Below are 26,464 nucleotides of genomic sequence, written 5' to 3'. Positions count from 1 at the left end.
CTCTCAAGTGCTCGGACGCACGATTCACACCCTGTTTCAATGTTGCGAGGCTTCGATTTGGGTACATCGGAATATCCTAACCGAATACCGACTTAAGCGTCCAGACCAGCTGCCAGAGCCACCCAAAACTGACTCCCATAAACCATATATCACCGGAGATCACTCCGGAATACGCAAAGAAAGGCCTCTTTTATGCAATAAGCCCAGCCCAGTGCTTCCACACTGTATGTCAAATCAGACCCCTGGCTTCAGCTGTCCGCTAGCGCAGATCCCATCTCGCGTCGCACGACGCACCGCTAGGCGCACTTGGTAACGCTCGTGATTGGGCCTTGGGGAGGTGTTTACACCCCAACAGGCAATGGGGCAGAAAAAGCAAGTAAAATGGGGAAAGGCGTCGACGGTCGCGTCAGGCCCCTTTCAGCTCTAGGCCCTGTGGTTGAAAAGGACAAAATGCACCGGACACGAGATAGCGAGGAGTGATGACCTGTCTAGCGCTGTCTGGCTTTGACAAAGATCACTAATCTGGTCGAAGAGGTAAAATATCGAGGAAATGCGTGGGCAGACTGACAATGGCTCATCTCCAAGGCCGGCAGGTCGCTTAAGCGTCTGTCGACATGCTGTAGCCACGATGATGCCGCAGTCGACTGTAGCACGCACAAAATGCAAAGTCTGAGCAACAATGCCGAATACTGTGTAAGGCTCACCACAAGGGGGACAATATCTATCTGACGGCAGTAGCGCGGTCTAGCCCCAAGTCAAATAGATCCAGGCTAACTGGAAACATGCCAGATTTTCGACTGTCTAACCCCAAAGTGCAAATCCCTTGTTCGGGAGCCAAGTCCAAATCCCCGCGGATTCGTCCTCAGCCCCAGGAAGGTCGGGACTTTTCTCCCTGTGCTTTCCCATCAGAATTTCCGCATCGTCTCATCGAAAAGTGCTAGAATATACATCTTGAACAGCATCAATCGATCGCGATGTCTGCAATCACGAGCTCGTACCCGTCTCTGTCGAGCATGGTGCAACCGGCCGTGAGCGCCGTGGTCTCGAGCGAGGACAACTGGAAGGGCAAGACAAGCCCGGCCGAGAGGAGGAAGATCCAGAACAGGCTCAATCAGCGGACGTGGAGTAAGTGGCACCCACCACATGCAACCTGCTTACGGTGCCTCCCTTCGTGGTGCCCCGCCACCGCATGCCCTCTGCTTATCACGGCCTCGAGATGGAATGGGAGTTGAAACGGTTCACTAACGCGCACGTCGAAACGTATTAGGACAGCGACGGAAGGTGGAAAGACTGCGCCAAGGCCAGGGAGCGGCCCGGGGCGCTGGTGCAAGCATCTCGCCGACCGAGTCCACGGCCCTTGTCCCGCGCAAGACCTCGTCGTCTTCCACCGCCTCTGAAGATACCTCTCCTTCCAGCGGCGATGCGGAGACGTACATGTACACCACGGCCATGGAGCTCTCACGCCCCAGCGCGAGGCGCTCGAGGGCCAATGGGGAACGATTATATGCCAAGCACGCGACGTTGATGGCGCTGACGTACATCGGACGCAGGCGGCAGCTGCTGGACTTGAAGGACGAGGACATGGACGAGCTGTACGACCTGTTCCTGATGAAGGCGATGCACTCGGGGACGGACCCAATGTCGGACTCGCTGATCCCGCTGGTGCAATTCAACCTCTTCCGGGGGTTGATGGAGAACATGAAGACGCTTGGGATCACGATGCCGATGGTCTGCGACGAGGACTGCGTGTCGCCGTTCGGGACGGACCCGCGGTATAACGTGCGGACGGTGTGGAGCGTGCCGGTGTATCTGCGGCCGACGGAGACGCAGCTGACGGTGGTGCACCATCCCTGGCTGGACTTTTTGCCGCTGCCGCGCATGCGGGATAACCTTATCAAGGCGGACGGGAGCTATGACGACGAGGAGCTGTGCCTCGACATGATTGGCGACGGAGATGCGCCGTCTGGGAAGGGGGAGATGATTCTGTGGGGAGACCCTTGGGACCCGATGAACTGGGAGGTGACGGAGCTGTTTGTCAACAAGTGGCGCTGGGTGTTGGAGGGGTGCGAGGAGATGATTCGGTCGTCGAACTTTTGGCGGGCGCAGAGGGGGGAGAAGAAGATGCGGGTGAAGCTCCGCGGATGATGTGGCTTGCGTCGAATGGCCACTCTTGTACCAAAATCCAACCCATTGTGTCGCGATACTCTGGGGCTTTCTTGTTCGTTTTTCTTCGAGGCACGTCTAGAGATGGTCAATGTATTGGCTACCTATGGAATGGAAACTACCTTGTCTCTGCGGCTCAAAAACCACGTGGGTGTGCGCCTGCTTTGTTGACTTCGATCGAGACCGCAGGGTACCTTGTGGAGGGCAGAGAGATCTGGTTTCTGTCAGGAAGGGCTGATTCATATACCGGATAACACTTGACTTCTCTGCCCTTTTCGTAGGCCTCGAGGTTTCATTGACTTGCGTGTCTTTTGCGGTCGTGGTATTGGTAAAGGTCATCTCTCATGGTGCGCAGCTGGATTACCCCTTATCGTGTATTTTTGACCATCCCCAAATACCAAGATGGTTCCTGCATTTGCTCACACATATTTGATTTTGCGAAGGAATCTTTGATGGGCAAAAAGCTTGTAAGATGGAAAAGAGAAGTTACCAGCGAGACCTCCCCAGGCAGGTGGTTTCCTAAAATGACAAGAACCCAGCAAGGCAAGACCTCAAGTCGCGACCGCGACCTTCCTCCTTCCCCTTCTGAATTTACGTTGGTGCCTTCCTCTATCTCTGTCATCTTTTTCTGTCTCCGTCTTTCCCCATCGCCTCTACCAATCCTCACCACTTTCCACCGCCGCCTCTGTCTTTGCCCGTCGTCTTCCCTCTCTCTCGCCTTGCGCGTATTCATCGCGATCTCTACACAGTCTCCCTCCTCGTCGACGCGGTATCCCGACTCTGCTCCTCTTCTTCTACCAACGCGCTTTTTTCCGTCTGCACAATAGTCGACGTCTCGAGTCTGCTTCTTCCACCTCAAGGTACGATGCCCTGCCGCGCTGTTTTCTTCTACCCACCTGCTGACCACGAATCTCCTACATCAGACGACCCTATGCGCCCGCCGCCACCATGAAGAACAGCTCCCTCTCCCGACTGCCCAACGAGCTCATCTGCTGCATCGTCAAATGCGCAAGCCAGAATGCCTTCCACAGCAAGAGGGATCTTCTCAACCTGTGCCTTCTCAATTGGCAGATGTACCCTTTCGCTCAGCTCGAGTTGTACCGCAAGGTCGAGATCCACAGCATGAAGGCCTACGATCTCCTTACCCGAAGCTTCATCGAGAATCCGAACCTGCGCAGCTGCGTGAGGGAGGCGCACATCTCTGTCGCTGGCGGCCGTTTCGATCGTTGGGCTCTGAACGTTTCATCCTGGACCAATGAAGAGCTCAACATGACCAACCTGTGCGACACCGACCGCAGCCTCGTCATTCTTTGCAAAACCCTGTGCGGCATCGGGTCCCCCAAGGAAAACTCGCGCAGCGTTCTTGCCCTGCTTCTCATCTTTCTTGATCGGGCTGAAGAGGTTAGGCTTGAGGTCAACTCCTATTGTCGCCCGTCAACTCGCGTCGTTATCGCATACCTGGATATGCTATCCCCGTCCTTGCCGTCGTCGTCGTCCTTGCCCTTGTTGTCGCCGTCTTCGCCGTCGTCCTTGGCCGTCGTCCCTCGCAGAGCTCTGTTTCCATCTCTGAAAAGCTTCTCGCTCACTGGCTTTAGCCTCCCAAACCATGCGGAAAACGTCTTTGGCCAGCCGATCAGCGTCCTCACCCCTCTCCTGTCCGCTACCAATCTTACCGACCTGCGTCTTATAGGCGATACCCCTATATGGGATGCGCTCGCAGACCCCGACATTGCCAACGTCCAGCTTCCCCTGAAGACATTGACACTGGATTCAAGCAGTGCTGACGGAACTGCCCTCTGCCACCTGCTTAAGCGCTGCCCGAATCTCAGAAGACTGAAAGCCTCCATCAAGAGCCCTCGCCGGAATGGAAGATCAAACATCAACACAGTCCTTCCACAGTCATGCCCTCAGCTGAAGGAACTGTCCCTGAACACTCAAGGATACAACCGCTTCTTTGGAAACACATGGGTCCTAAACTCAGGCTCAACTAAGCACATCACTTGCCTGCCTCAGATGCACAATCTCAAAGAGCTTCGTATCACTCTCGACTGTTTCTTTGACACTCCAGCCAACATTGAACTTTTGGGATCGAGCTTCCCCGACTTGCTGGCTCCTCGCCTGGAGAAGATTTTCATCGACGCCACATGGTCCTTGCTCGGGGTCCACGGCCGGATCACAGCTAGCCACCCGCAAGTCATGGCCTACAAGAAAGGCATTGAGAAGATGATTACCGCTCTTTGCATTGCGTCCAAAAGCCAGCTACCTTGTCTCAAGGTCATCGCTCTGGGTGCTAAATACGGAAAACCCAGGCAGTGGACAAAGGATGCGCGCAAGCTACTGGCTGGAACGAATGTCAAGCTCAAGCTGGTGACTGGGAATCATACAGGGCAACTTTGGCATCAAACTTGGAAACAGATGCTGGAAGTATGAGGACGAGGATGACGAGGGGAGGGGGGGAAATGATACGTATGTTGCTTAGTCTAGATATAGACGAATTCGTTGCTACCACCTATCCTTATGCCCCGTGAAGTCCGTATCTAACGCTGAAGGACGACGACGACAACAGGGACGATGACGGGGGACGATGACGAAAGGGGATGAAGACGAAAGGAGACGGACGACGATGATAGGGGGTAGACGGCAGAAGTTGTTCTGATATAGAAGTGTACGTGTACACTGCATTCGGTTTGAATATTGCTATAGAGTAAACTACATAGAATAGGGAACAAAAGAACGAAAAAAACGATAGAAACAATAGGAACGACTGGAACGACAGGACCGGCAAGGACAAGCGAGACGGCAAAGGCAGAGATTTAACAGCTTTAGCATGACACTTGGAAACATATGCTTGAAGTATGAGGATGAGGATGACGAGGGGAAACTAGAGGGGAGGAAAGTATATATATGTTGCTCATTCACCACGACAACTTCGGGTCGTTACTCTAGATCCATAGACGAGCTCATTGCTACCACTCAGTTCTCATGTACTACCCTAGTGCCTCGTCACGTCCGGACTTAATAGTGAAGGACTGATAATAACAGAGGAGGACGGCAACTATGGGAGATAACGACGAGACGAGACGACGACGATGATGACGACGATGATGACGATAGAAACAATAGGATCGACAGCGACAGGTGAGAGAGCAAGAGCAGAGAGATAACAAGAGTAACAGAGATAATGGTGACCAGAGAGGCCACGAAGACAATAGATAAAACTAAAGTGTCATAGGAAACATATGCTGAAATTTGAGGACGAGAAGATAAGTGCTGGAGGGGGAGAATATATTTATCGTTCATTCAGGTTGTTACTCTAGATAGATGAATGTACTGCTACCACTTGGCCCTTTCAGCACCATGCTTATGCCCCGTGAAGTCTAGACCTAGTGATAAGGACAACGATAATAGAGGGACGACGATGACGACGACAGGGATGACGACGATAGGGATGACGACGATAGGGGATAGACGACGACGATGGCGGACGAAAGAAGTGACAGAAACGATAGAAGCAAAAGGGCCGACAAGGGCAAGCGAGACAATCACAGAGGGATGAGAAGAATGATATAGATCAGAGAGGCCACAGGGACGACAGGCAAAACTATCACAGGCATCAGAGACAGTAAAGTACCTGACCCAAAAGCCACAATCATGACCAGACTTCGTCCGTCAACGGGGTGACTAATCGCCATGCATTCAAGCCACCAACGCCCGATTTTTGACTCAAAGTTAAGCGATCCATCCCTTCCAAGCCAAGCCCGCTTCGACACCCTTTTTAAGAAGGTGCAAATGATAGGATGCGGGGTTCTGCACGGAAGCGTAACCGAGACTGTGCCGCAAGGTACGACGCAGTACAACGCACGAAATACGAAGGATTGGGGAGGCGCTGGTTGGTGGGCTGATGTGTATCCCTGAGATCGCAGCCCTTTTTAATGTTGGGGTTCTCGACTTATTGTGAAAAAGGTAAAGTCGCTTTTTCCGATTCGATACGTCGATTTGGTCAGTCACATTCCCAGCATCATGTTTGGGGTGTCGAACTGCCACATTGCCTTTTCGCTCGGGATCGCGTCGGTGGGATACTTCATCATCCGTCTCGTTCAGGAGCGCGGGTTCTACAAGGACAAGGCACGTTGCAAAATCATGATGAGGACAAGAACGCGGAAAAGCTAACTGAAGACAGCCGTGCCCGCCGGGCCACTCGTTCCTATGGGGCGACCTGCGCCTGCTGGGCGAGGTCGCCGCGACGATGCCGCCCAACTGCCACCCGCAGGTGTACATGGCGGCGATCGCGCAGCGGTACGACATGCCCGGGGCGTGGTACCTCGACTTCTGGCCGCTGGCGGACCCGGTGCTGGTGGTGACGGACGCGGACGCGGCGCAGCGGCTGCTCACGGGGACGCCGACGCTGAAGCACCCGCAGGTGGGCAAGTTCATGGGCCCCGTGCTGGGGGAGGACAACATCGTGAGCGTGAACGGGGAGATGTGGAAGGCGGGGAAGCGGATGATGGGGAGCGGGTTCAGTCAGGGGTATGTGAAGCCGATGCTGAGCATGTTTTCGGAGCATGTGCTTGTTTTTCATGAGAAGTTGAGGAAGAGGGCGGAGGAAAGGGGCGAGGAGGAGTTTGAGCTGGAGGGGGAGGCGGCCAAGGCTATTTTTGACGTGATTGGGAGCATTGTGTTTGGGATGTCGTTGGATGCGCAAGGGAAGGGGTCGGTGTTGCTGGAGGACCTGAGGGCGTTGATTCAGTATTTGAACTTTGTGGTTACGAGCTGGAACCCGTTGAGGAAGGTTGTTGAGTGGTGGCGGATCCGCGAGGTGAAGAGGCGGAGCGATGAGGTTATTCGGAAGGCGGTGCTGGAGCGGTGGAAGGTGATGAAGGACGAGGGGGAGGTGCCGAGTCGGCGGCTGGCGAAGAGCATCATGGACCGGGTCATTGCGGACTGGATCCAGAGCGGGGAGGAGGGACCGCCGAAGGGGGAGTTTTTGCACTTGTTGGTTGTGAAGTGAGTTGGTTGGTGATGTGTGGGAGAAGACGACGTCTGCTAATGGTGTGCCAGTTTGAAGACGCTGCTCCTCGGGGGCCACGGCACGACGACGGATGCGTTCACGTACACGGTGATGTTGCTGGGCCTGCACCCCGAGGCCATGCGGAGGATGCGAGAGGAGCACGACGCCGTGTTCCCAGCCGGGCTGCAGGAGAGCGCGGAGATGCTGCGGACGAACCCTGCCAAGACGAACGAGCTGGAGTACACGACGGCCGTGATCAAGGAGACGATGCGCTTCTACCCCGTCGGATTCAGCACGCGGATCGCGCCGCCGGAGCTCAAGTTCCTCGACTGCGACGGGAGACGGCTACCCATCGAGGGCTTCATGCTCGCGCTGTGCCAGTTTGCGTCACACTTCGACCCGGCCTACTTCGCGGAGCCCAAGGCGTTCCGGCCGGAGCGGTTCCTGGGGGCGGAGGGGGCGGCGCTGCACCGGTTTGCGTGGAGGCCGTTTGAGAGGGGCCCGCGGGCGTGTATGGGGCAAGACCTGGCGATGGACGAGCTGCGGGTGTTGTTGTTGCTCACGGCGCGGTGGTTTGATTTCGAGACCGTGCCGGTGGGGAAGAGGGAAGCGCGGACGACATTTTTTGAGCTTGACGCGTTGGTGGGAGATATGGCGTTCCAGGAGATGAAGATGGGGGCGGCGGTTCGGAGTGGGATGAAGATGAAGGTGAGGCTGAGTGGGAGGGAGTGAGGTGCGTGGCTATTGGTCTCCGTGCTGCATCATGCCGTGGCTTTGTGGAAGACTGAGCTGTAATCGAGATGAGAATTTTGCGTGTTCGTTCGATTGTTGATAGGCTGGCACAAGGCAAGATCTGGATGTGTTGATTGTCCATCACTGCGACGTCTCTCCGAAAGCGATGCAGTTGGCGGATTTGATCGTTTGCTTTCGTAGAGCGATCGTTACAAGCTGGAGGCTGCCTTGCATCACTGCTGATCGATGGACTCAGAGATTATTCTGGAAGCCTTATCTCCTGATGGCGTCTGGCGCAGCGTCGCCTCCTAAAACAATCGTCACGATCTTGTCGATGATCATCGGAGAGAGCTGACGATCGCCCGCACGTGACCCGCAGACATTGCTGACGTAAGGCAGTGAACCTGCACGTGGGGCGATGTCATCAGCCGATCATTACCCGAAAAGTCTGCCGACTGCCGCCTGCCCTGGAAATAGTTACACAGTGACACTCTGTTCAGCAAGATTCCTCCCGACTTGGTACCAATATTCTCGATACATTCGCAGTTTGCAGTGACTGGATCAGCCAATGGAGACGGCCTTGTTTGAGCAAGTTTCTCTGCCTGGCTCATTCGCACACGAAGCGAAGCGAAGCGAGATGCAATCCAGGCCTGCCTACGGGGTCCAAAACGACTCCCGCAGCCAGTTGAATGCGATTGCATGTCGAACATAATGCAAAGCCACCAACGCGGTACGGAAATACGTCGCGGCAAAGGGGTCCAGCACACGTGTCTGTCGCTAGTCGGCTGCTGAAAGGCAATCGTTCCCGACAATTGCCTGCCCGCCGACATCACCCTCTCCTGGGCTTACGCCGGCAACATGTCGGTCAAGACAGCGCCGGCCACAGGCTAGCAACGCCGCCGCCTGGGAGGTACATACCGCAGTGCACTCCGACGCGGACGGCAAACTCAACCACTCTAGGATCGTGGTTGGGACGGCCAACGGGCGACGGGCGAAGAGCAAACCGCAACGCACCAGAGGTCAATGCGACCCCCATTGGAACGCAACGTTAACGTTGGCCGTGGGGACCGGCAGTGGGGTTGTCGCTGAGGTGGCTGCTGAAGAAGCGGTGATGAAGGATTTCCCCTTCCAGGCGGGACATCCCACGCCTTTTCGCGAGCATCTCGCTTGGAAGTCGCTTGAAGACTCACCGGACACGCCGTCACGCCGCCAGGGCATTGGAGTCTTTTTTGCGTCAAGCATGTGCCATTTGCGCCGTACCGCCGTATGCCGCAGAAATGCCTCGAAGAGATTGACGAGTCACCCAGTCTCAGCTAGATCAAGAGGCCTGAAGCCAGAGGGCGACGACTGGTGAAGATTCACGCACAAAACCCGCAACTGAGACGGCCACAGCTGCCGATAGACGTCACAGCCACGGGCCACACCACCCCTCCCCAGCAAGCTCGGAGGCTTGGGGTAGAGTTGGTGCCTGCTTGGGATACCCCTCCTCGCCCCCAGGTGCCCCGACGTAGCCGCCCTGGATAGATTCAGGGTCCTGCCTGAACGAGTGTGCCGCTATCTGTTGTCTGGTGCGCCGTCGAGGAGAGCCTCGCAGGTGCTAGAAGATACCATCGCTGCTGCCGGCGAGTGTCACGGACGCCCTCATCTCATCTTCTGCTAGCCAGCCAGCCCAAGCTTACCAGGCCAGGCAAGGCAAGGGTCATCTGCAAACGCTGCATGAAGAACCAATTCGTGGAATCCTGGCGCGTGGAAGCACAAAAGACGCAAACCCACCTGCTGAACCTTATCAGCCAGGCCAGCGATAAGAGACAACCTACCGCCGTACGCAGAAACAACACGACGATGTGAGGGGTCAGCGTAGCACCAGCAGCAGAAAGGAGATGAGGCGATACGCCCCTCCACCCGCCATGGGACATGCATTGCCCGGCGGCGGACCAGGCCAGGTCAGCCAGACCATCACCCGCCCGTCCTCTCGCTAGAGGGCGACTGGCTGCCGTCAACGCACAAAGGCCGCAAACCCCACCCATCCACCGTCACAGCACAAACGGCGCCGCACCACCAATGACGGCCGCCCGATCCGGCTCCATCTGGCCACCCTCATCTGACATCTGACCCCTCCTCCAGCGTCCGCTCCCCTCTCTGCCTCCTGGGACGGCCGAGTGCCTCTTCGGATATATAAGTGCGCGGTTTCTTACCCTCCTCTTCTGAGTCTCGTCTGCTCCACAACGCGATCAATCAACTCCATCACATCATCTTCAATAAACAACCTTTTCAAACCTCTTCCAACCAACCAAAACCATCAAAATGAAGGGTGACTGTGGCTGCTCCGGCGCTTCTACCTGTACGTCTTCACCCCCTTGTGGCTGCGCTCCTGCTGCATCGTCGATTACGACATCGGCGCCAGCGCGCTTGTCTTTCCCCCTATACCTTACCATGCGCTAACCCCCATGTCTCAGGCAACTGCGGCTCCAGCTGCTCTTGCTCCGGCTGCAAATAAGCTGCTCGCCTCTGTGCGTTCAGCAGACAACCCACGAGCCATGACACACGTTTCCGTTTGACGGCGGTCTGCGGCGAAACGCCCAGCCGTCTTTCTCGACTTCGACTACGATGATATGAGTTTTGTTTTGCGGGAGATTGGGTATGGTTCTGTGTATGAGCCATCGGCGGATTGTGTTCTGTTTCTGACGGAAGGACCTGTTGGCTAGTTTTAGTCACTCATTTGGCAATGAACTTTTGAGACGCCGATTTGGTCTTCTTCGTGCCGTGATATTCGTGTGTACAGCAAGGAAGGACATGGCTTGGTTGCCGTCACAACGGTGACCCCGCCATATCGGTGTCAGAACAAACGTCTTCGCAACAATCGACTGCCACAACCAAAAGGTGATGGTTTTAGAGCTGCTCGTGATGTTCCGGCCCTCATCATCCATTTATATACACCATCAAAAACCCTCAAGGTGCTCAAAGCGATCACCCTCTCCAACCACGACCCCAAACACCAGCTCCCTCTGACCGCTCCTATGATGAAGCACAACCCCGCCCCGCCCCGCCTTGGCTCCCTCCAACCCCTCCATCCCGACCCTGTAGGGCGTGTGCAACGACCGATCACCACCTCAACTCAAAACACACCTTACCACTCCCACGCTGGCCGCCCTTTACAAACCAATGCCGACACGCGCCGTTCCCCCTTTGCCAGACGCAAACGACATCGCCTCAGCCCATTCACACACTCGTGGCTCAGCTATTGCCTATTAGCAGGCTCCCTCCGACGCCCCGCGCCGCCGAACAGAGCAAAACACGCTCCTAAACGGCAACCCGGCCCAAGCCGCAACCCGTGGCCCCCGTCCCCGCCCCTTTAGGCCATTTCTACCATCCCAATAGGCCGGAGCTCCCGTCCCTCCTTACCAGGGGAGGGGCAGAAAAATAAAATAAAGCAGAAAAAGGACTGGGCCAGCCTCCAGCCACTGCGAACGAAGTAAGGTAAGGTACGGATACACCGCATCTAAATCGACGACATGCCACATCCACGCACCTCGAACTCCCCGCCTTCCTCTGACTCTCGCTCTTCCACGTTGCCAGGTCTCCAATCCAAACAAGGAAAAAGAAAAAACAAGCCTATCCGTAATTATTCCCACTCTAATGGGGTCCATTGAATGGAACCGCAGGTGGTCCAAGTCATGGGGCAATCCGAGACGATCCGTGGACAAAACACCACCTCAGCTTCGGCTCTGAGGACCCCTCATTCTGCAGCTCAAAGGAGACAGAGAGGAGAGGGGAGGGAACCACTCGGTGGGCTTTTCGCGTTTGGCCCCCATGGAATGCGTGATCATGCCGTCTCGCCCATCGCCTCACACCTTATGTTTATTTTCGGGACATTTTCGTCTCGCCTTGCCTGGCTCAGGTCTCACATCTGCGGCCGCGAGGGGAGGGCGACGGGGGCTGCTTCTCACTAAACCATGCAAAGAGAATGTCCAGACGCCGTCGTCCGTCTATCAGTTCGGATTGCGGTCTCGACCGCCGTACTAACTAAACAAGCGCGCGGCAGCCCGGTCGTCATGAATCATCTCATCATTCCTCAGTAAGGCCCAAACTTCGGACCTACCTAAACGAACAAGCCACGCCGTGAATAACCTTCCAGATTGTTGCACCTCTCAATTGCAGTTGAGCCCCTTCGTAATTCGTACTGAACACGATGAGATGCAGAGGCACAAGAAAAAAGGACGCGTAATAACCTTCCAAACGCCTCTTCCCATTCGCGAGAGCCCTGCATGAGCAGCACGCACGCCAAGCACCGCGCATCGTGAGCTCTCGGCATCATCTTGCCGGCGGGGGTCTCACCCACGCCATGGCAACCTCACGACAGGTCTCGACGACGGACGAGAACGACAACAACACCAGAACGAAACAACAAGCTTGCCTGCTCTCGCCCCGCCCCGTACCTTTTGCCCCTCCATCCCACTTAAAAGCTAACACCCCCCGGCCCGAGCCTACCCAACCAAAAGGAAGCTCTCACCCCTGTCCATGGCGGGGAGCTGCCCTTTTTTTTCCAAGCTGCGGCTCTTGGCTCCAAGCTCCCACGTAGCCAGCTTTCCTGGAGCTCAGGTGGGAACGGACGTCCCGTCGCATGAGAGAGTGACATGCGGCAGAAACAAACCGAATCACCGCGAGGGAATGCCTCACAACTGTCCCGGCACAGCTTGCCTGCCTCTCCTTATAGGGCAGGGTCAAGGTTGTGCCAGCAAAGACGTAGAAAGTCAATGGGCAAGACCAAGGCGAGGCAACCCGCCCCAAGATGCAAGCTCAAGCTACGTGACCTCCTCCGTGACGCGATCGCCAAGCGGGAACCCTCTTCCCCTTCCCCCTTCTCATCCCATGTCATCCCGCGAAAGACAGCTTCCAAGACCGCTCTTTCCTACCATCGAGGTAGCTCTCACCTTCCACCTGCCTCCACGTGTTTGATCCTCTCTGCCTTGAATGGAGGCCTCTCGCCCCTCTTACCCTGAACGCCCCTTTCTCTTCTCGGCCAAGCCTGTGCCCCTCATCCGTGATCCATAGACCCGGTGGCAGCTAGGTAGCTCACCTGTCCTCTCACTTACGGGTCCCTGACGTATATATAAACCCAATTCCTCCTCCCAACATCCACTCCTGTTTTCCTCTCCCACTCCAACCTCATTACAAGCTACAAACCACAAACAAACCTTTGATACCCTCTTCCACCACCACAACCAAACCACATACAAAATGTCTTTCCACGTTTCCGCCGAGAACATCCGCGTCGACGACGGCCACATCCTCCGCGCCGCCCTCCGCAACGAGAACGGCGACCTCAACGAGACCGAGATCGACCTCAACAACTGCCTCGGCAACAACGACGGCCACTTTGAGTGGAACGGCAACGGTACGCTCCTTCCCTCCCCGTCCTTGTCCCCCTTCACCGGATGGGCCCTTCTCTCCATGACTTCCTCTTTATCCAGCATATTTGCCCTCAGAACAAGTATCACTAACAAGACGTCCCACCACAGGCTACTCCAACTCCGCCGAGGACATCCACTTCTCCATCGAGGGCGGCGACAACGTCCCCATCCTCCGCGCCCGCCTCTTCAACCTCGGCGGCGAGGCCATCGACGCCGACTGCAACCTGTCTGAGCGCATCGGCAACGATAACGGCAACTTCGTCTTCAGTGAGTACTTCCTCCCCCGCCCGGCAGGGACAAATATGATGAATGGGACAATTGCTGACGCTGGAATGATTCAGACTAAACGGATGACAATGATGACGATGTCACGGGGCAGGTGGGGGAAAGCATGTTGTGCCGCTGCATGAGCGTGGTTATTTATGATTTGATGAAAGGGATGACGCGGGGTCATAGATACACCTACGAATCCTAGGTAGCGAATCGAGCTACGGAGCCGTTTTGAGGCTGAATGAACTTTTGATGTCCCGTTGTGAATCTACGTGGTTCATAAGACGGAAGCATTTAGGGAACCCCTATTTTCATTGTGATACCAAAGTATTTGATCCGTCGAGGCAGGAACCAACACGTTGCCGTTCTTGCCTATTCAAGCTATCCTCATTGGACGTCTGCTTCCTTCTTTCCTCCACTCAGTTGTCATCGTCATCGTCATCAGAAGCATCCTCAGATCTGAACGCGTCGATTTCGCGCACCATATCGTCCGAGAGGGCGAAGTAGTAGCCGTACGTCACGCGAGGGAAGCTGCTCATCTCGCGCACTTCATCCATGATCTCAGCCGCGCTGCGGTGGTAGTCAACCGAGAACGCCTCAAGCAGCTCATCCTCCGAAGAAGCGCCCCCGAGGAGGTGGACGGGGTGAGGCAGCGGGAAGACGGGGAACTGGTGCTTGCGCCAGAGATCCTCTGCGGGGTTGGTGTGTCTCTCCTAGAGGTCTCCCGGTCCCTTGAGGAAGAAGTGGTCGTTGCTGTCGATATAGATCCGGCGCGAGTAGTAGTCGATCATCTTCAGGTACGGGGCGCCGCCGCCGCGTCGGGTGGTGGTGTTGTAGGTGCCCGGGAGCGCGAGCCGGAAGACCACGCGGTGGGAGTCGCGGACGGAGTGGTAGTGAAGGCGCGCGACATGGAAAGCCATCTCTTTGGCGAGGGCGCGGGCGGTGGCGAGGCCGAAGGCCTTGACGATGTCGTCGGCGTAGGCGATGGGGCCGTACTTCTGGCGGATGGAGGCGGCTTCGCTGGGCATGGGGCGGGCCATGCCGAGGAAGACGAGGGGCTCGAGGGTCAACTCGCGGGGGACGGGGGCAGTGATTGTGTTGGGGACGGGAGAGGAGGCGGCGGCCGAGTTGGTGCCCGAGACGTTGGCGATGTCGAGGATGTGCGCAGAAGAGTTGGCGGCGGCGATGGGACCGATGTTGCTCTCGTCGAGTGAGAGGCGATCGAGGGGCGAAGAGATGCTTTCAGTGTCAGAGTCCTCGTTGTCATCGACGAAGGAGGTGTTAGGGTAGCCCTCCTGGCCGGTCTGGGGGTGGTTGAGGTCAGCCATGGCGGGCATCTAGCTGGCTTGCGATGGTGTTGCGAAGAGGAAAGAAGTTTCTAAACAACACCGGTTGAATATTTTTGGTAAAACTCCTTTTGGTGCCTTGCTTAGTCGTCGAGGAGGGCTCTATCGTGAAGTCTTCCATCGAGTCAGTGAGGGGGTTGTCTCTCAGGGGCGCGGGCTTAGTGCGTCGACGATGTCCTTGGTCTGTGGCTCTTACAGGAGCCATGCTCTCCTGTTCTTGGACTTGTACTTGTAACAAAGACACTCTCATGATGGTGCTTGTCTGTCTGCTGAATGTTAAGACGACGGTCTATCATCTCTTTGTAGGAGGAACAAGTCATCACTAGCTTTCATGGCTGGATTCATCATCATGAACGGGTTGCTGCTACTTTATCAACCTTTGGGCCTACTTCAATATCCTTGAGAAATATATCTGGATAAGTTAAGTGTGAGCCATAAAGTAAATAGCTGTAAAACGGAGCTGTTATGGTCGATGAGGGGACAACGATTCCCCTTAAAGCTCGGGTAACAGCCCTCGATGATGCCTTGGGACGATCTAGGCAGGTGTTTCGAGTAGTGGCTGGATCCGACTATTATGCTGCTGTCTTTCTCGTGTGAAACATACCTGTCCGTTGCTATATTTCTACTGAAAATGCAAGAGCACATTCCGTTTTCCCGCAGACATGAAGCTGGGGAATAACACTTGCCCAAAAGTCCCGGATGGAGAAGCCAAGCTCAACACTACCACTCAATAGTTTCTGCAACAAACTTGCTGACACGACAGCTTCGACAGCTTTGGAAAACCGGTAACTCGCAGCCGGCGAGCTTGCCCATCAGCCGTACATGTACGTTGCCGCGAGGCCGGTACTGAAGCTTGTCTAACACAACCTAACTCAAGTTCCACAGCGATTCCCAAACGCATCCTCGTCCAACCTTCGCCTGAATCACCAAACACCGTCCCCTTCAAAACCCGCGATTCACCGCAAACACCCTCCGCCATGTCATATAAAGTCCCTCCTTCGCGACCTCCTCTAGCACCTCACATCCCACGTCAAAGACTCCAAGCAACTACATCCTCAACAGCCGCCATGTCGGACGACAACAACCCCTTCGGCTACCCAACCGGCCCAGCCGAGAACAGAAACACGCCCAATGGCCCTAGGCCAAATAACAACGCCGGCCGCATCCCCGTCCGCTTCATGCCCGACAACGACCCGAGCCGCATGTGGCGTGGCCCCACGATCCCCAACGAGCCCGATGTTGGCACACAGTGGAGCGCCCCGCGCGCACTGGACTATATGAGCATGCGCGCCCGGGCGATGAATGGCGCGGATATGAGCAACGGAATGTACACACCCGGCGGCAATGCGCGGTACGGCGGAGCGGGCCCGACGTACAACGACCTCGCCCGCGAGAACGGTGCTGGTATGGGAGGTGGAGGCGGCGGCGGCGGCTGGCCTCATACCGGCGAGCGCCTTGGACGGGGCATATACGACAATGTGGCGTACCGGAGCCATTGGCCTGGAACCACGGGGAGCATGCCCGGGCCGATGGGAAGGGCGGATAGCTTGCGGGCGATGTACGGCATGAGACCGTTGCATGAGAGCGGTGGGGGCTTCCACATGCGTCCTCCAAGAGAATACCAGATTGGGCAGAACGGGCAAAGTCCCCAAGGTGGGATGAATGGAGATATGAACGGGGGCGACTATGGAGGACCCTGGGTTTAGGAAATGGTTGTGGGACAGGGAGATACCCGTCATAAACATGCACCAGGAGGTGCCTCTGTATTTGTGCTGCCGGCTTATCCACTAGAGGCCGGCGATATAGTGATATACAGTTCATACTCATAAAACAAAAGTCGACTCCAACATGGTATCTTTTCAAGAAGAGGCGTCCCCGGCCAGTAGCGCAACCACCGTACGCACAGCCGTCATAGGGCCTTCGTTTCCTTGCACGAGCCTCTCGAAGACTTTGGATGCTGCTGCTAATGAGCCGCGCTCATCTCCTAGACGCCCTGCGGTGTGTTAGCTTTATGTGAGAGGGAGGGAGAAGGGGGTACAGACATCTACCCGGCATGCCGATCATCAATCCAACTTTACTCTGCGCCTCTCCAGTCCAGTCAAAGTCTATCCTCCATTGTATCCTCAAGCACGACGTCTCCTCGTCCACCGCATCCGGGATGGGGATCTCGTAGGCTGTTCGTCCGAGGTGGGGAAGCAACGCTCCGCGAGTGAGGTTTTGCGCCCGATCTTTGTCGCCAAGGTTGCTGTCTGCATCCTGGCTCGGGTCGTCGTCGTCCTTCCTCCTGCGCATCTTACGCCGAGTCCTTATCTTGGCGACGCTCTGGACTAACTTCTCCTTATCCCCCAGCTCGCTCTCCAGGACATGCCACACGTTGGCTCGCTCGACGGCGAGGCGGTACCACTCGGCCATGGCCCAGGTGACGATGCTGACGTTTCGTTTCATATGCGTGTTGGACCCACCGCTGGCGACCTTTTCGATGAAGGGGCCGAGTTCAGGGACCGCGGCGGGGTCGAGTCGGGGCACGCTCAGGTGCTTGATTTGTAACTTTTCGGTGTCGACTGTCATTTCGACCTTTGCCATGAACAGTCCCGTGGGGTGTGCAGATCTGACAACGATATTGTGCTTCCGCAGCAGAGGCTCGTCTTCGTTCTCGCGGGGCAGAATATTCGTAGTGCCCGAGAACTCGAAGGGTGTGAAGGCTTGCAAATAGGGCAGCTCTTCTACGGCAGTCATCTGAATTGGGTGATGCGATACTGGTGCCGGAAGTTCCTCTTCTTGTGGCTTTGACGTGAAGGGCTGCGTCTGCCCAAGAGACGCCATGGATAACCAAGACGTCGGATTCATCGCCAAGTCAAACCACTCATCCGCCGCGTCGGGCTTCTTGTCCTTCTGAGGGGGTACGAGGTGCCTTTGCAACAGATCGAAGAGCTGCTCTCGCTTTGAAGCGGGCACGGAAGACCCAGTCGCAGACCTAAGCGACTGTACTCTCCGAATCCGCTCGTTTTCCTCGGTAGCAAAGTCCAGGTCTGCCTCCAATTTGGCGATCTCCGCTTCGAGCGCGTCTCGTTCTGCCTCGAGCTCAGCATTCGGGTCGGGTGCTGGTATCTGTCGCGCCTCGTGTGTTCCTGCAGGTCCTTTTCTCGTCCGTGTCTTCTTCGCCGGCTTACTTGGGCTTTTCTCTCGCGTTACGGTAGGCGGGGCCTTCTTCGAGGGATCCTTTGTCTTCTGAGAGAACTCGGGCGGGCGGAGGGGCGGTTGCTTCAAGGGCGAACTCTTGGACGGCGACGCGGGCCGTCGCTTTCGTTTTGAGGGTGTATCGTGGATGCCGGCGGGCGGCGTCGTGACCACCGGGTCAGCCTGGCCTCTCTGCGTCGGTGTGGGCGGCAGCTCAGGCTCAGGCTCAGGCTCGGGTTCAGGCTGTGATCTCTGGGGAATGACACCAGTCGGCGGTGAGCGACGTAGCCCACGCCGAGCAAATGGATTAATCTCTTCTTCCTCCACCTCTGGCTCGGGCAGCGGTCTGGGTACAGGCTTGCCCGAGGAGCGGCGCGGTCTAGACGCCAACGCTCCGCTAAGTCCTGCTCGCGAAGAGCTCGGCAATCGTCGTGCGGGAGACCCAAGAGGGGACTCTGTCGGCGTAGGCTCAGGTTCGAACAAGCTTGTTCTGGGACGCGCCGGCTTGCTCGTCAAAGACGGCCCAGACTCCTGGCTCTGTGCAGCGGACCCCTCGCGGGCGTCTTGCGTGGATTGGGTCGCATTTTCGGCGGCGGGCTTTGACGGGCTGAGGCTTCGTCGTCGGAGGATGTCAGGATTGGTACGCGAAAGACTTGACCTGGTGGGCGACGCGAAAGATGGGCGTCTCGGCCTCGGGATCAAGCTTCGTGGCGGGGGAGGATCGGGTGGTGTCGTCGACTCGGTGTTGGCTTCGTCGCGCTCTCTGCTCAGACGCGGCGATGTTCTCCGCCGTTTCGGGGCGGACTCTTCCATAGTTTCTACGCGTCGCAGGACTCAGTGTATCATGTCGACGTCCAAATTCTGCCCTGAGGGCGTTTCGTTGTGGGAGCAGTGGGTGTTGGAAGCTGCACGATGCTTTCGACCGAGTGTTATGGACGGAGCGCGTCTGTGTACATCCGATGTACCTCCAATGCGACCTCACCGCCTTCCAATTCGGGTGGGGCCATCCCAAAAGGTAAACAAGGATGCAGCTCCCTGGTCAGCAGGGCCCCCTGCCTGTGACTTTCGGACGATTTTCAACGCCTTTTTTTTTCTTTCCTTTTTTTTTTTTTTTTTTTTTTTTTTTTTGTTTTTCTGTTTTTTTCTTTCTTCTTCTTGGGTTGTTTCTTGGGGTCTTCGCAACGCCAATTGAAAGCAGTCTATTGTCCGAGTTTCCAAGGCTTCTCGAAATTAACCCTCGTGAGTGGCCGGCTGATTGTGTGGCTACGCCTGTCTGCCCTCCTTTCCACAACTCAGGACCAGTTAGATCAGGCGCTCAAACTTTCGACTGCATTTAGATATCACTTTTTGGCTTCAGCCTAGAATTCCAACCTGAGCCAAATGTGAAGAAGAGAGCCTTGGTACGCATTTCGCTATAGACTGAACTACATGGAATAGAGAAGAAAACATAATCAGTCCGGTATGTATGAGAGGCAGGCATGCAGGAAGGACAACTGAGGCAGTTTCAGAAGCGTAAAACCTTGGATGTTCGTCCACCTTTTGTGTCTAGATGTAATATACTTTACCTTCAAATCTGTATCAGTAATGAGTCACATCGTTTGCCAATAGCCAGCAAAGCCGCATGTTTTCTTTCTCCACGTCTGAGCTATCAAGGTCTCAAAGGGAAATTCATAAATTTCTCTGGCCACTTTGAACCGCCTTGCGATTCATTCCTGCAACCACCATTCGACAAACGCAGGGTTAAGCTCGACTACTGCCAAATATGACACCAACGTGGTCACCATCAAACAGGGCATCTTGGCACCGCTTTCCCGCAGAGATCAGGCTTGCAATTCTGAAATGCTTGCTACAGGACGGCTGCAGCGTGGCTAATTTCGCTACGGTGTCTCGAGAGTAGCAGGAAGTTATCGAGCGCGAAAACTTCGCCCGCATCACGGTCACACATTCACGACTTGCAGATTTCAACTCGATGACCTTTCGCAACCGGGCTCTCGTAAGCTACATTTGGTTGTGTATAGAGCTTGAGGAATATGATTGCACCAGTTGTGGAGCAGAGAAAAACTTGTGCATTATGAGCACAGCAGATCATGTCCGGATCGGCAGAGCATTCACTAGCCTATTCTCGGCTCTCAGCGCATGGCAACCGAGCGACAACCTAGTGTTGGACATCAGCATTCATTCTCCCAGCGATTCCGATCATTGGTTCAAGTACCTGACCTTTGTGCCTGATATGACACCTGAAAATTGCGATTGGAAAAAGCGGTTGCCTAAACCTATTCAGGTCAACTTCAACGACGAGAAGCACGGCTGGATCGCAGGCCATCGAGTTTCTCCCCCACGCCCAGTGCTTATTGAAGATATGTTCGGAGCCATAGCATGGAACGGCATTCCCCGCGCCTATCAACTGAAAAGCCAGGAAGCCGAATCAATGACGGGGAATGACTCCCGCCCAATGAACATCGAATACCCGCAGCAATGGTAGTGGCTTGGGGAAATTATGGAACTCGAAGTGTCACGGGCTAGAGCCCGGATTGATATCTCCGGCTTCGCCGGAGCAGTTACCAAGATCCAGCTCCGTTGGACCCACTATTCTGCCGCAGTACGCCGCCTAACCCGGCCTGCTTCACCACTGTTAGGTGCCTACCCTTGTAAGGTCCTTTCTTCCTTCTTCAGCTTAGAATAGTCAATCGACGGCACCTCTACGTTGAACAAGCCTAGGGGCCAGCCCCTTACACGAAGAGGCTGAATATAAGGGAAATCTATGGCTCAAAGCAAGTAGGAACAAGGATTCGCCCGAAACCTACAAACGGAATGAAGATTGGTTTAAAAGACATATGGAGAAAAGGGCAGTTGAGACCAACAAACAAAAGAAAGTGTGGTGGGAGAGCCTTCCTCCAGTTACTGCCCTAACAGGTGTGATACTGCGTCAACAGAATCGCCGGCAGTTGACGGAAATTCTAGGGAAAATCTTATTCCGCCTTCCTGGACTTCAGGAAATTCACTGCGAGCCTTGGAGAAGAAAATGGAAATTTGATCAGGAAGAGGCAGATAGAAGTAAGTGCAAATGCGTCGCCTTTCCTCACTTTCCCCATGCTTATTGTTGAACTGAACGGGGAATAAGCAACTGACTCAGATTTCATGTAGTACATCGAATTGGGTTTGAATACATCGTTCCCGAAGAGTTCAAAAACTTACGGAGACTTGTCATTTTTGAAAACTTCACTCAAAAATACCCAGACCTTCTCGGTCCTCAGCTGGGGGTTCAGCCCATTCAAATGCCGACCCCTAAGATGGGCAAGGCGATCGCCCATGTCAGTCTCCAGCTTGAGCACCTCTCGGCATCGTTCATGGTGGATGCTAGTCACTTTTTCAGCAGCTGTGAGCCTTCATGGAAGTGGTCCAACCTGACTTCACTTGCGCTGACCTCACGACTACTCGCGCCCGATGCGATGGCCACTCAAATCGGTGCTATGCTCCGAACAGCGGCAAAGGTGGCTCTGAGAATGCCAAAGCTCCGCGTGATGGAGATTTGGAACGGGCGAGAGGGATTGGCCGCGCTCTTCCAATACAAATCAATGGGTCATGGGCAGCGTCCCGTGATTACATGGAGAGCGACGTGGGATTATGCCTTGCAGCCGTCCGTCATCCAAGCTTGGAAGGCAGTCGGTATTGAGAACCAGGGAGAACATCACTGGAATGACTGCGTTGTTGTCAAGGAGCTTCTGAATGTTGGTGATGTCAGGTGTCACGGTGACGCGATCCATCATTTGAAGCTGTCAAGCTCCGTTATTCGACCTGTTTCACTGCACCAGATTCGGACGGAGAATAAGATCTTGGAAGGTATTTATGAGTGGTAGTACTTAATCGAATCACTCCAGAGCCTGGTCAGGCTGGGAGTGTTATGATTAGGGGGCTTGAATGAGGACCTCCGAGTGCCAGAGAAACCGGGATGTGACATATCACAATATAGGTACTTTCAAAGTACACAGTCCCGTAATGCTTCGTGTATCTTATTTGTTTTTCCTGCGGAGAGTCTGCACGCTTTCAAATGATATTGAAACAGAACTGATCGCATTCTTCTTTTGAGAAGATCGTCCTTTAAATAATTGTAACCTGAAAGCCAAGGCCGGCTTTACAAATAGGTATGTAAATTAGTGGCCTCAATATACATGCAATTCCTGAGTTTATCGATGCTCTCATGAAAATTGCAAAATAACCCTAACTTAAACATGCGAAAACGCAGAACCCAACGCAGCCAAATAACAGCCGGACGCGCCTGTCTGAAGACGATTTGGGGCTCCTTCTGGCTAAGGAACAGGGGAACGGAGGATGAAAGTCGAGGCCCTCAAAGTGCCATTGCATGTATCGCCGTAATATGCACAAAGCTTCACGAACCATCAATCCTCGTTTGACTGTTCGCGGACTCGTTTATTCCCATCTGAGCGAACATGCGAGAAACAGCGTCCTTGATCGCGGGGTCAATTTCTCTTCTACTCCGTTTCAATGTGTAAGAAACCGGATCAGTGAGAATCATCTGGGATCGTCTGACTTTGCGCGCCTTTGCTCGGTCCTCGTCACATATTAAACAGCCGGGACCACACGACCGGAGAATTCGTTTCGGCACCGGGGCCCACGTCTTATCGAACTGCAAGTTCCTTCTCATTTCCCTCTTGCTGTAGTTCTGCGCTCGCTTGTTGCGAGTCTCGATTCTCTGCCAGAATTTTCCGCGCGGCATAGTTGAGCTTGGTACACCTGAGCTTGGCTCTTTTTCTTGGCTGTCAATGTCTATCCCAGCGTTCTCCAGTAACGAGATCATTTCAGGTCTCAATCGTCGTGGAAGGAGACCAATGACGGCGCCCTGTTCCAGGAGTCGTTGTGCAATTTCGAGGTTGCCACTGCGACATGCTTCGTCTAAAGCAGTCCCTCCCACTCCATGAGCATTTGCGTTGGCATGGCTATTGAGAAGCACGTTGACGATGTTCAGACGTCCTGACATGGAAGCACAGACTGAACGCAGGGCTTGATCCCGCGCAGCGTCGTCATTGGCGCCTCTGTCTAGGAGCAACTGAACTATTGCTTCGTGTCCACCCTTAGATGCACGAATAAGTGCAGGGCCGGTGGATACGCGTGCTAGTGTACCGTGTCTGTCGTTCGGGTTCTGTCCTGATAAGGCCATGAGTAACATCTTGACAATGTCGATATGACCGAACTGGGAAGCCACGTCTAATGGGGAACCGAATCGTCCTTCTTTGCTGATACTGGCCCCTGCGTTCAGCAGCAACTCGGCGCTCCGAATATGACCGTGCGAACATGCCGCATGTAGCGCGTTCCCAAAACAGGACGTATAATCGTCAACGTCAACGCCGATGGAAATCAGGTTGACAAGAGCCTTCTCATTGCCCTCCCTAGCTGCGCGGTAAACGGCTGAGCTGGGAACGGCCGTTTTCGCTTCGCGTTCGCTGGGGAACATGAATGACCTCGAAGAAGTAATACTTATATCAGAATCATCTGATTGACTCCTTTCGTCATCTCCAATACTACTATCCCCATCTGGCCCAATATATTCTGAGGCGTCATTTGAGTATTGGGCGGTCTTGACCCAAGATCTGATTCTGGTACTGGTGTCTGAATTGGATGGACCAGTGCTGGTCGAATTCAAGGCATCCAGCGTGCCATCTTCCGGTATGGGCATCCCAAATACGTTTGGCAGAAAGTCTTGCGAGTTGAGCTCTTGCATCATGGACTTAACGTCCTCGGACCCAGTGTCTTCGTTGTCTCGTGTTCGTGCTCCTTCAAGCCATTCATTGTAAGGCTTATGCAACAATTCGCTCCGGTCCAGGTTCGATGCCTGATCAATCCACGTGCGCGCAGCGATTTCGGCAGCTGGGTCATCGGCCACCACGAGATGTGACTGCGGATAGAGTCCTCCCGGCATGGCCCGAAGCTGGGCTGCAAGTCCCTCCTCCCCAACTTTCCAAGGTTCAAGCCTCGATGACTTAAAACCCGCTTTGAATTTCCCCTTGGAGGTAATAACGTCGGGCAATCGCGTACAAGACGAGAACAAAAGCTCGGGATATTTCTTGCGAAGCTCCAAGCTGACGTCGATCATTGCCCGGTCAACAAGGCTGTCGAAGATAACGTCCTCTTTCTCTAGTGGCATCCAATCCAGTGGACTTTTTGCTGTGTTTGTCTTGACATCGTAGCCCAACCCGAGACCACTGTGAACAATCTCAAGGATAAAGTTGTAGGAATTCGGTCCCACATGAACAAAGGACAAAACCTGCTTCATGAAGGTATCATGAATATGTTTGTAGGTCCTTCTTCTATCCTGGTGCTGTGGACCGGGAGACCCTTCTTCATCTGGCTCTATCTCGGCCGCAAGAGCGACAACATAGTGGGGGAAAAACACCATGACCAACGGCGGAAGGACATGAAGATGCCTTAGTTCGAAAACATCTCGCCCATACGCCTCTATTGACCTTTGCTTGATCGCAGTATGCAGATGATCGAATGACTTGTATACCTTACTATAGCCCTTCAAGAACGTGGATCGGAATAAAGTCCAAACCGTCATGTGGTGTGCACCGCGTTGTGAATGGTTCTGGGGAGGTCTTATGGAAATATGATAACAGTAATGAGGAATTGCCTTAGCGAAGTCTCCGTCCCTGAGGTCAATCTGAATGGTGCGACCGACAGGTCCTCTAATTTCTTTCCAAAGGGTATCGAGGAGGCTTGGGACTTTCTCGAGAGTCTCGAGGTATGTGCTGGCGAAATCTGGGTTATCGGATTCCGCAACGTTTCTAGTCGTAAGTGCTGTTGTGAGAATTTCGTGGTACGGGTAGGACTCCCACGGTCCCGTCTTCGCAGTGACGCGCCTCGGGATTTTGTCATGGGCCACAAACGCCTGGTCCAGCTTTCCCAGAACGAACGCATCAATCTCATGAAGGAAAAATCCCTCACGCACTCCGTTAGAAATTGCGGCAGCCGAATTGTCAACAATCCCCGAGGCACGTTCATAGAGTCCGCGATGACAAAATACATAGCCAAACTTATTCTTCAGCGTGAACTGGCGAGGGCTTGGTTCAATAGCCAAATTGCGTGGGCAGTAAAGTTGCTTTTGAATCTCCCAAGCATAGCCATCGGGAAGCGCGGGATATTCTCTTCGATGTTTGAAAACTCTGTAGATGGATGCAGGATGATTGATTTGCGAAATGTCATCGCCTCCGTCCATTCCGACGCACACTCTCCGCAGAAAACCATACAATGAAGAGCAATAACAGGATTAAGAAGAAAGGGAGGAATGCAGCCCTCTAGCAGAATTTTGTCCTGAGCGTGACTTGTCAATAGTCCGTTGAGTGTGGTATTGGGATGTGTGTTTTCTGAGGGTGCGCTGGACCAGCTCTTGAACCACAAGCGACAAGTAGTTTTACTTATGGGCACCTTTGAATGTAGCTGGTGCGCGATTCCGGCGGGGTTTTGAAGTTCACAGCCGAGCCATACACGCCTCCCTTGTCTCGTGCATGAGAATCAGGTGTCTATGTTGGAATGTTACCAGGGCTCACCAATCATCAAGACCCAAAACTGATGCATGGTGCACGTGGATGGAGGGGTGGGTCGCCAGCCTGATTCTACGAAAAGATTAGTGTGAGTAAGACAAGCCAGGAAGATCTTTTTTTGGGCTACATTGCTGCCTAATCGCTGCTCATGTTTCACACCCAAACACGCATCCGTAGATTGTGCAGTTGCCAGCCTGATTTGGTCGAGAAGTAACCATTCCCGCTTCTGCCTTCTGGGCGAAAAGTCACCATGGGGAGGGCTTACCTCGCAGCCTGGTTTGTGCTGCAAGCAATAAAATAGATGTCGCAGTATTTGACCTCAGTCTGATGAGCGCTCGCCAGCCGACCCGTGACATTTGACAATGATGCTCCAAGGATGTGGACTTTGCAGTTTGCAGTGGCGTATTTACATGAGTTTCTCTGGTCTTTCACAACGACTATTGTTATCACGTCTATGTCACCCTCTCCACGGTAGTCAAGGCCATGTAAGTCCGTCCGGTGAACATATAAATGAACATGGAGTTGAGAGCAGAAAAAGGACCTTTTCGGAGCGTCTTAACTACAATGCAAGACATCATTACTGATCCGCTGGGGAATGGGCATCTCGAAAACGAACACTGCGAAGACAAGTGATGATGATTTGACTGTATCTGAACGTAGCCTCAAGATTCCAGGCAGATCTGAGAGAAATCACAAGCTTAATGCAGTATCCCAAGACTTCGGCATTCGATTTATTAGGGGCCCAAAAGCCGAAGAAATCTAAATTACATAGAAAAGCCCTCAAAACGGATGGTAATACTA

General features: G+C 54.4%; 6 protein-coding genes across 6 annotated transcripts; 4 read left to right on the top strand and 2 right to left on the bottom strand.

The window, feature by feature from the left end:
• Positions 1-974: 974 nt before the first annotated feature.
• On the top strand, positions 975-2,145 carry CGCA056_v014051 (uncharacterized protein; the record flags this gene model as incomplete). Its single annotated transcript, XM_037329293.1, has 2 exons — positions 975-1,125; positions 1,268-2,145. The coding sequence occupies 2 exons, from the start codon at positions 975-977 to the stop codon at positions 2,143-2,145; spliced, it is 1,029 nt and encodes a 342-aa protein (XP_037171559.1).
• Positions 2,146-3,111: 966 nt separating this feature from the next.
• On the top strand, positions 3,112-7,903 carry stcS-2 (putative sterigmatocystin biosynthesis P450 monooxygenase stcS; the record flags this gene model as incomplete). Its single annotated transcript, XM_037329292.1, has 3 exons — positions 3,112-4,530; positions 6,344-7,167; positions 7,222-7,903. The coding sequence occupies 3 exons, from the start codon at positions 3,112-3,114 to the stop codon at positions 7,901-7,903; spliced, it is 2,925 nt and encodes a 974-aa protein (XP_037171560.1).
• Positions 7,904-13,141: 5,238 nt separating this feature from the next.
• On the top strand, positions 13,142-13,660 carry CGCA056_v014049 (Cyanovirin-N-like protein; the record flags this gene model as incomplete). The annotated part of the gene is made up of 3 exons (XM_037329291.1): positions 13,142-13,298; positions 13,423-13,581; positions 13,656-13,660. 3 exons carry the CDS (start codon positions 13,142-13,144, stop codon positions 13,658-13,660), a joined length of 321 nt encoding a protein of 106 aa, XP_037172351.1.
• Positions 13,661-14,297: 637 nt separating this feature from the next.
• CGCA056_v014048 (uncharacterized protein) lies at positions 14,298-14,912 on the bottom strand (the record flags this gene model as incomplete). The annotated part of the gene is made up of 1 exon (XM_037329290.1): positions 14,298-14,912. The coding sequence occupies one exon, from the start codon at positions 14,910-14,912 to the stop codon at positions 14,298-14,300; it is 615 nt and encodes a 204-aa protein (XP_037172133.1).
• Positions 14,913-15,997: 1,085 nt separating this feature from the next.
• On the top strand, positions 15,998-16,636 carry CGCA056_v014047 (uncharacterized protein; the record flags this gene model as incomplete). The annotated part of the gene is made up of 1 exon (XM_037329289.1): positions 15,998-16,636. The coding sequence occupies one exon, from the start codon at positions 15,998-16,000 to the stop codon at positions 16,634-16,636; it is 639 nt and encodes a 212-aa protein (XP_037172447.1).
• Positions 16,637-16,789: 153 nt separating this feature from the next.
• On the bottom strand, positions 16,790-18,920 carry CGCA056_v014046 (uncharacterized protein; the record flags this gene model as incomplete). The annotated part of the gene is made up of 2 exons (XM_037329288.1): positions 16,790-16,923; positions 16,979-18,920. The coding sequence occupies 2 exons, from the start codon at positions 18,918-18,920 to the stop codon at positions 16,790-16,792; spliced, it is 2,076 nt and encodes a 691-aa protein (XP_037172446.1).
• Positions 18,921-26,464: the final 7,544 nt, after the last annotated feature.

The sequence above is a fragment of the Colletotrichum aenigma genome (assembly GCF_013390185.1).
Source record: "Colletotrichum aenigma strain Cg56 chromosome Unknown KSG_Cg56_contig10, whole genome shotgun sequence".
Taxonomy (NCBI): domain Eukaryota; kingdom Fungi; phylum Ascomycota; class Sordariomycetes; order Glomerellales; family Glomerellaceae; genus Colletotrichum; species Colletotrichum aenigma.
This window is presented reverse-complemented; position numbering and strand designations above follow the sequence as displayed.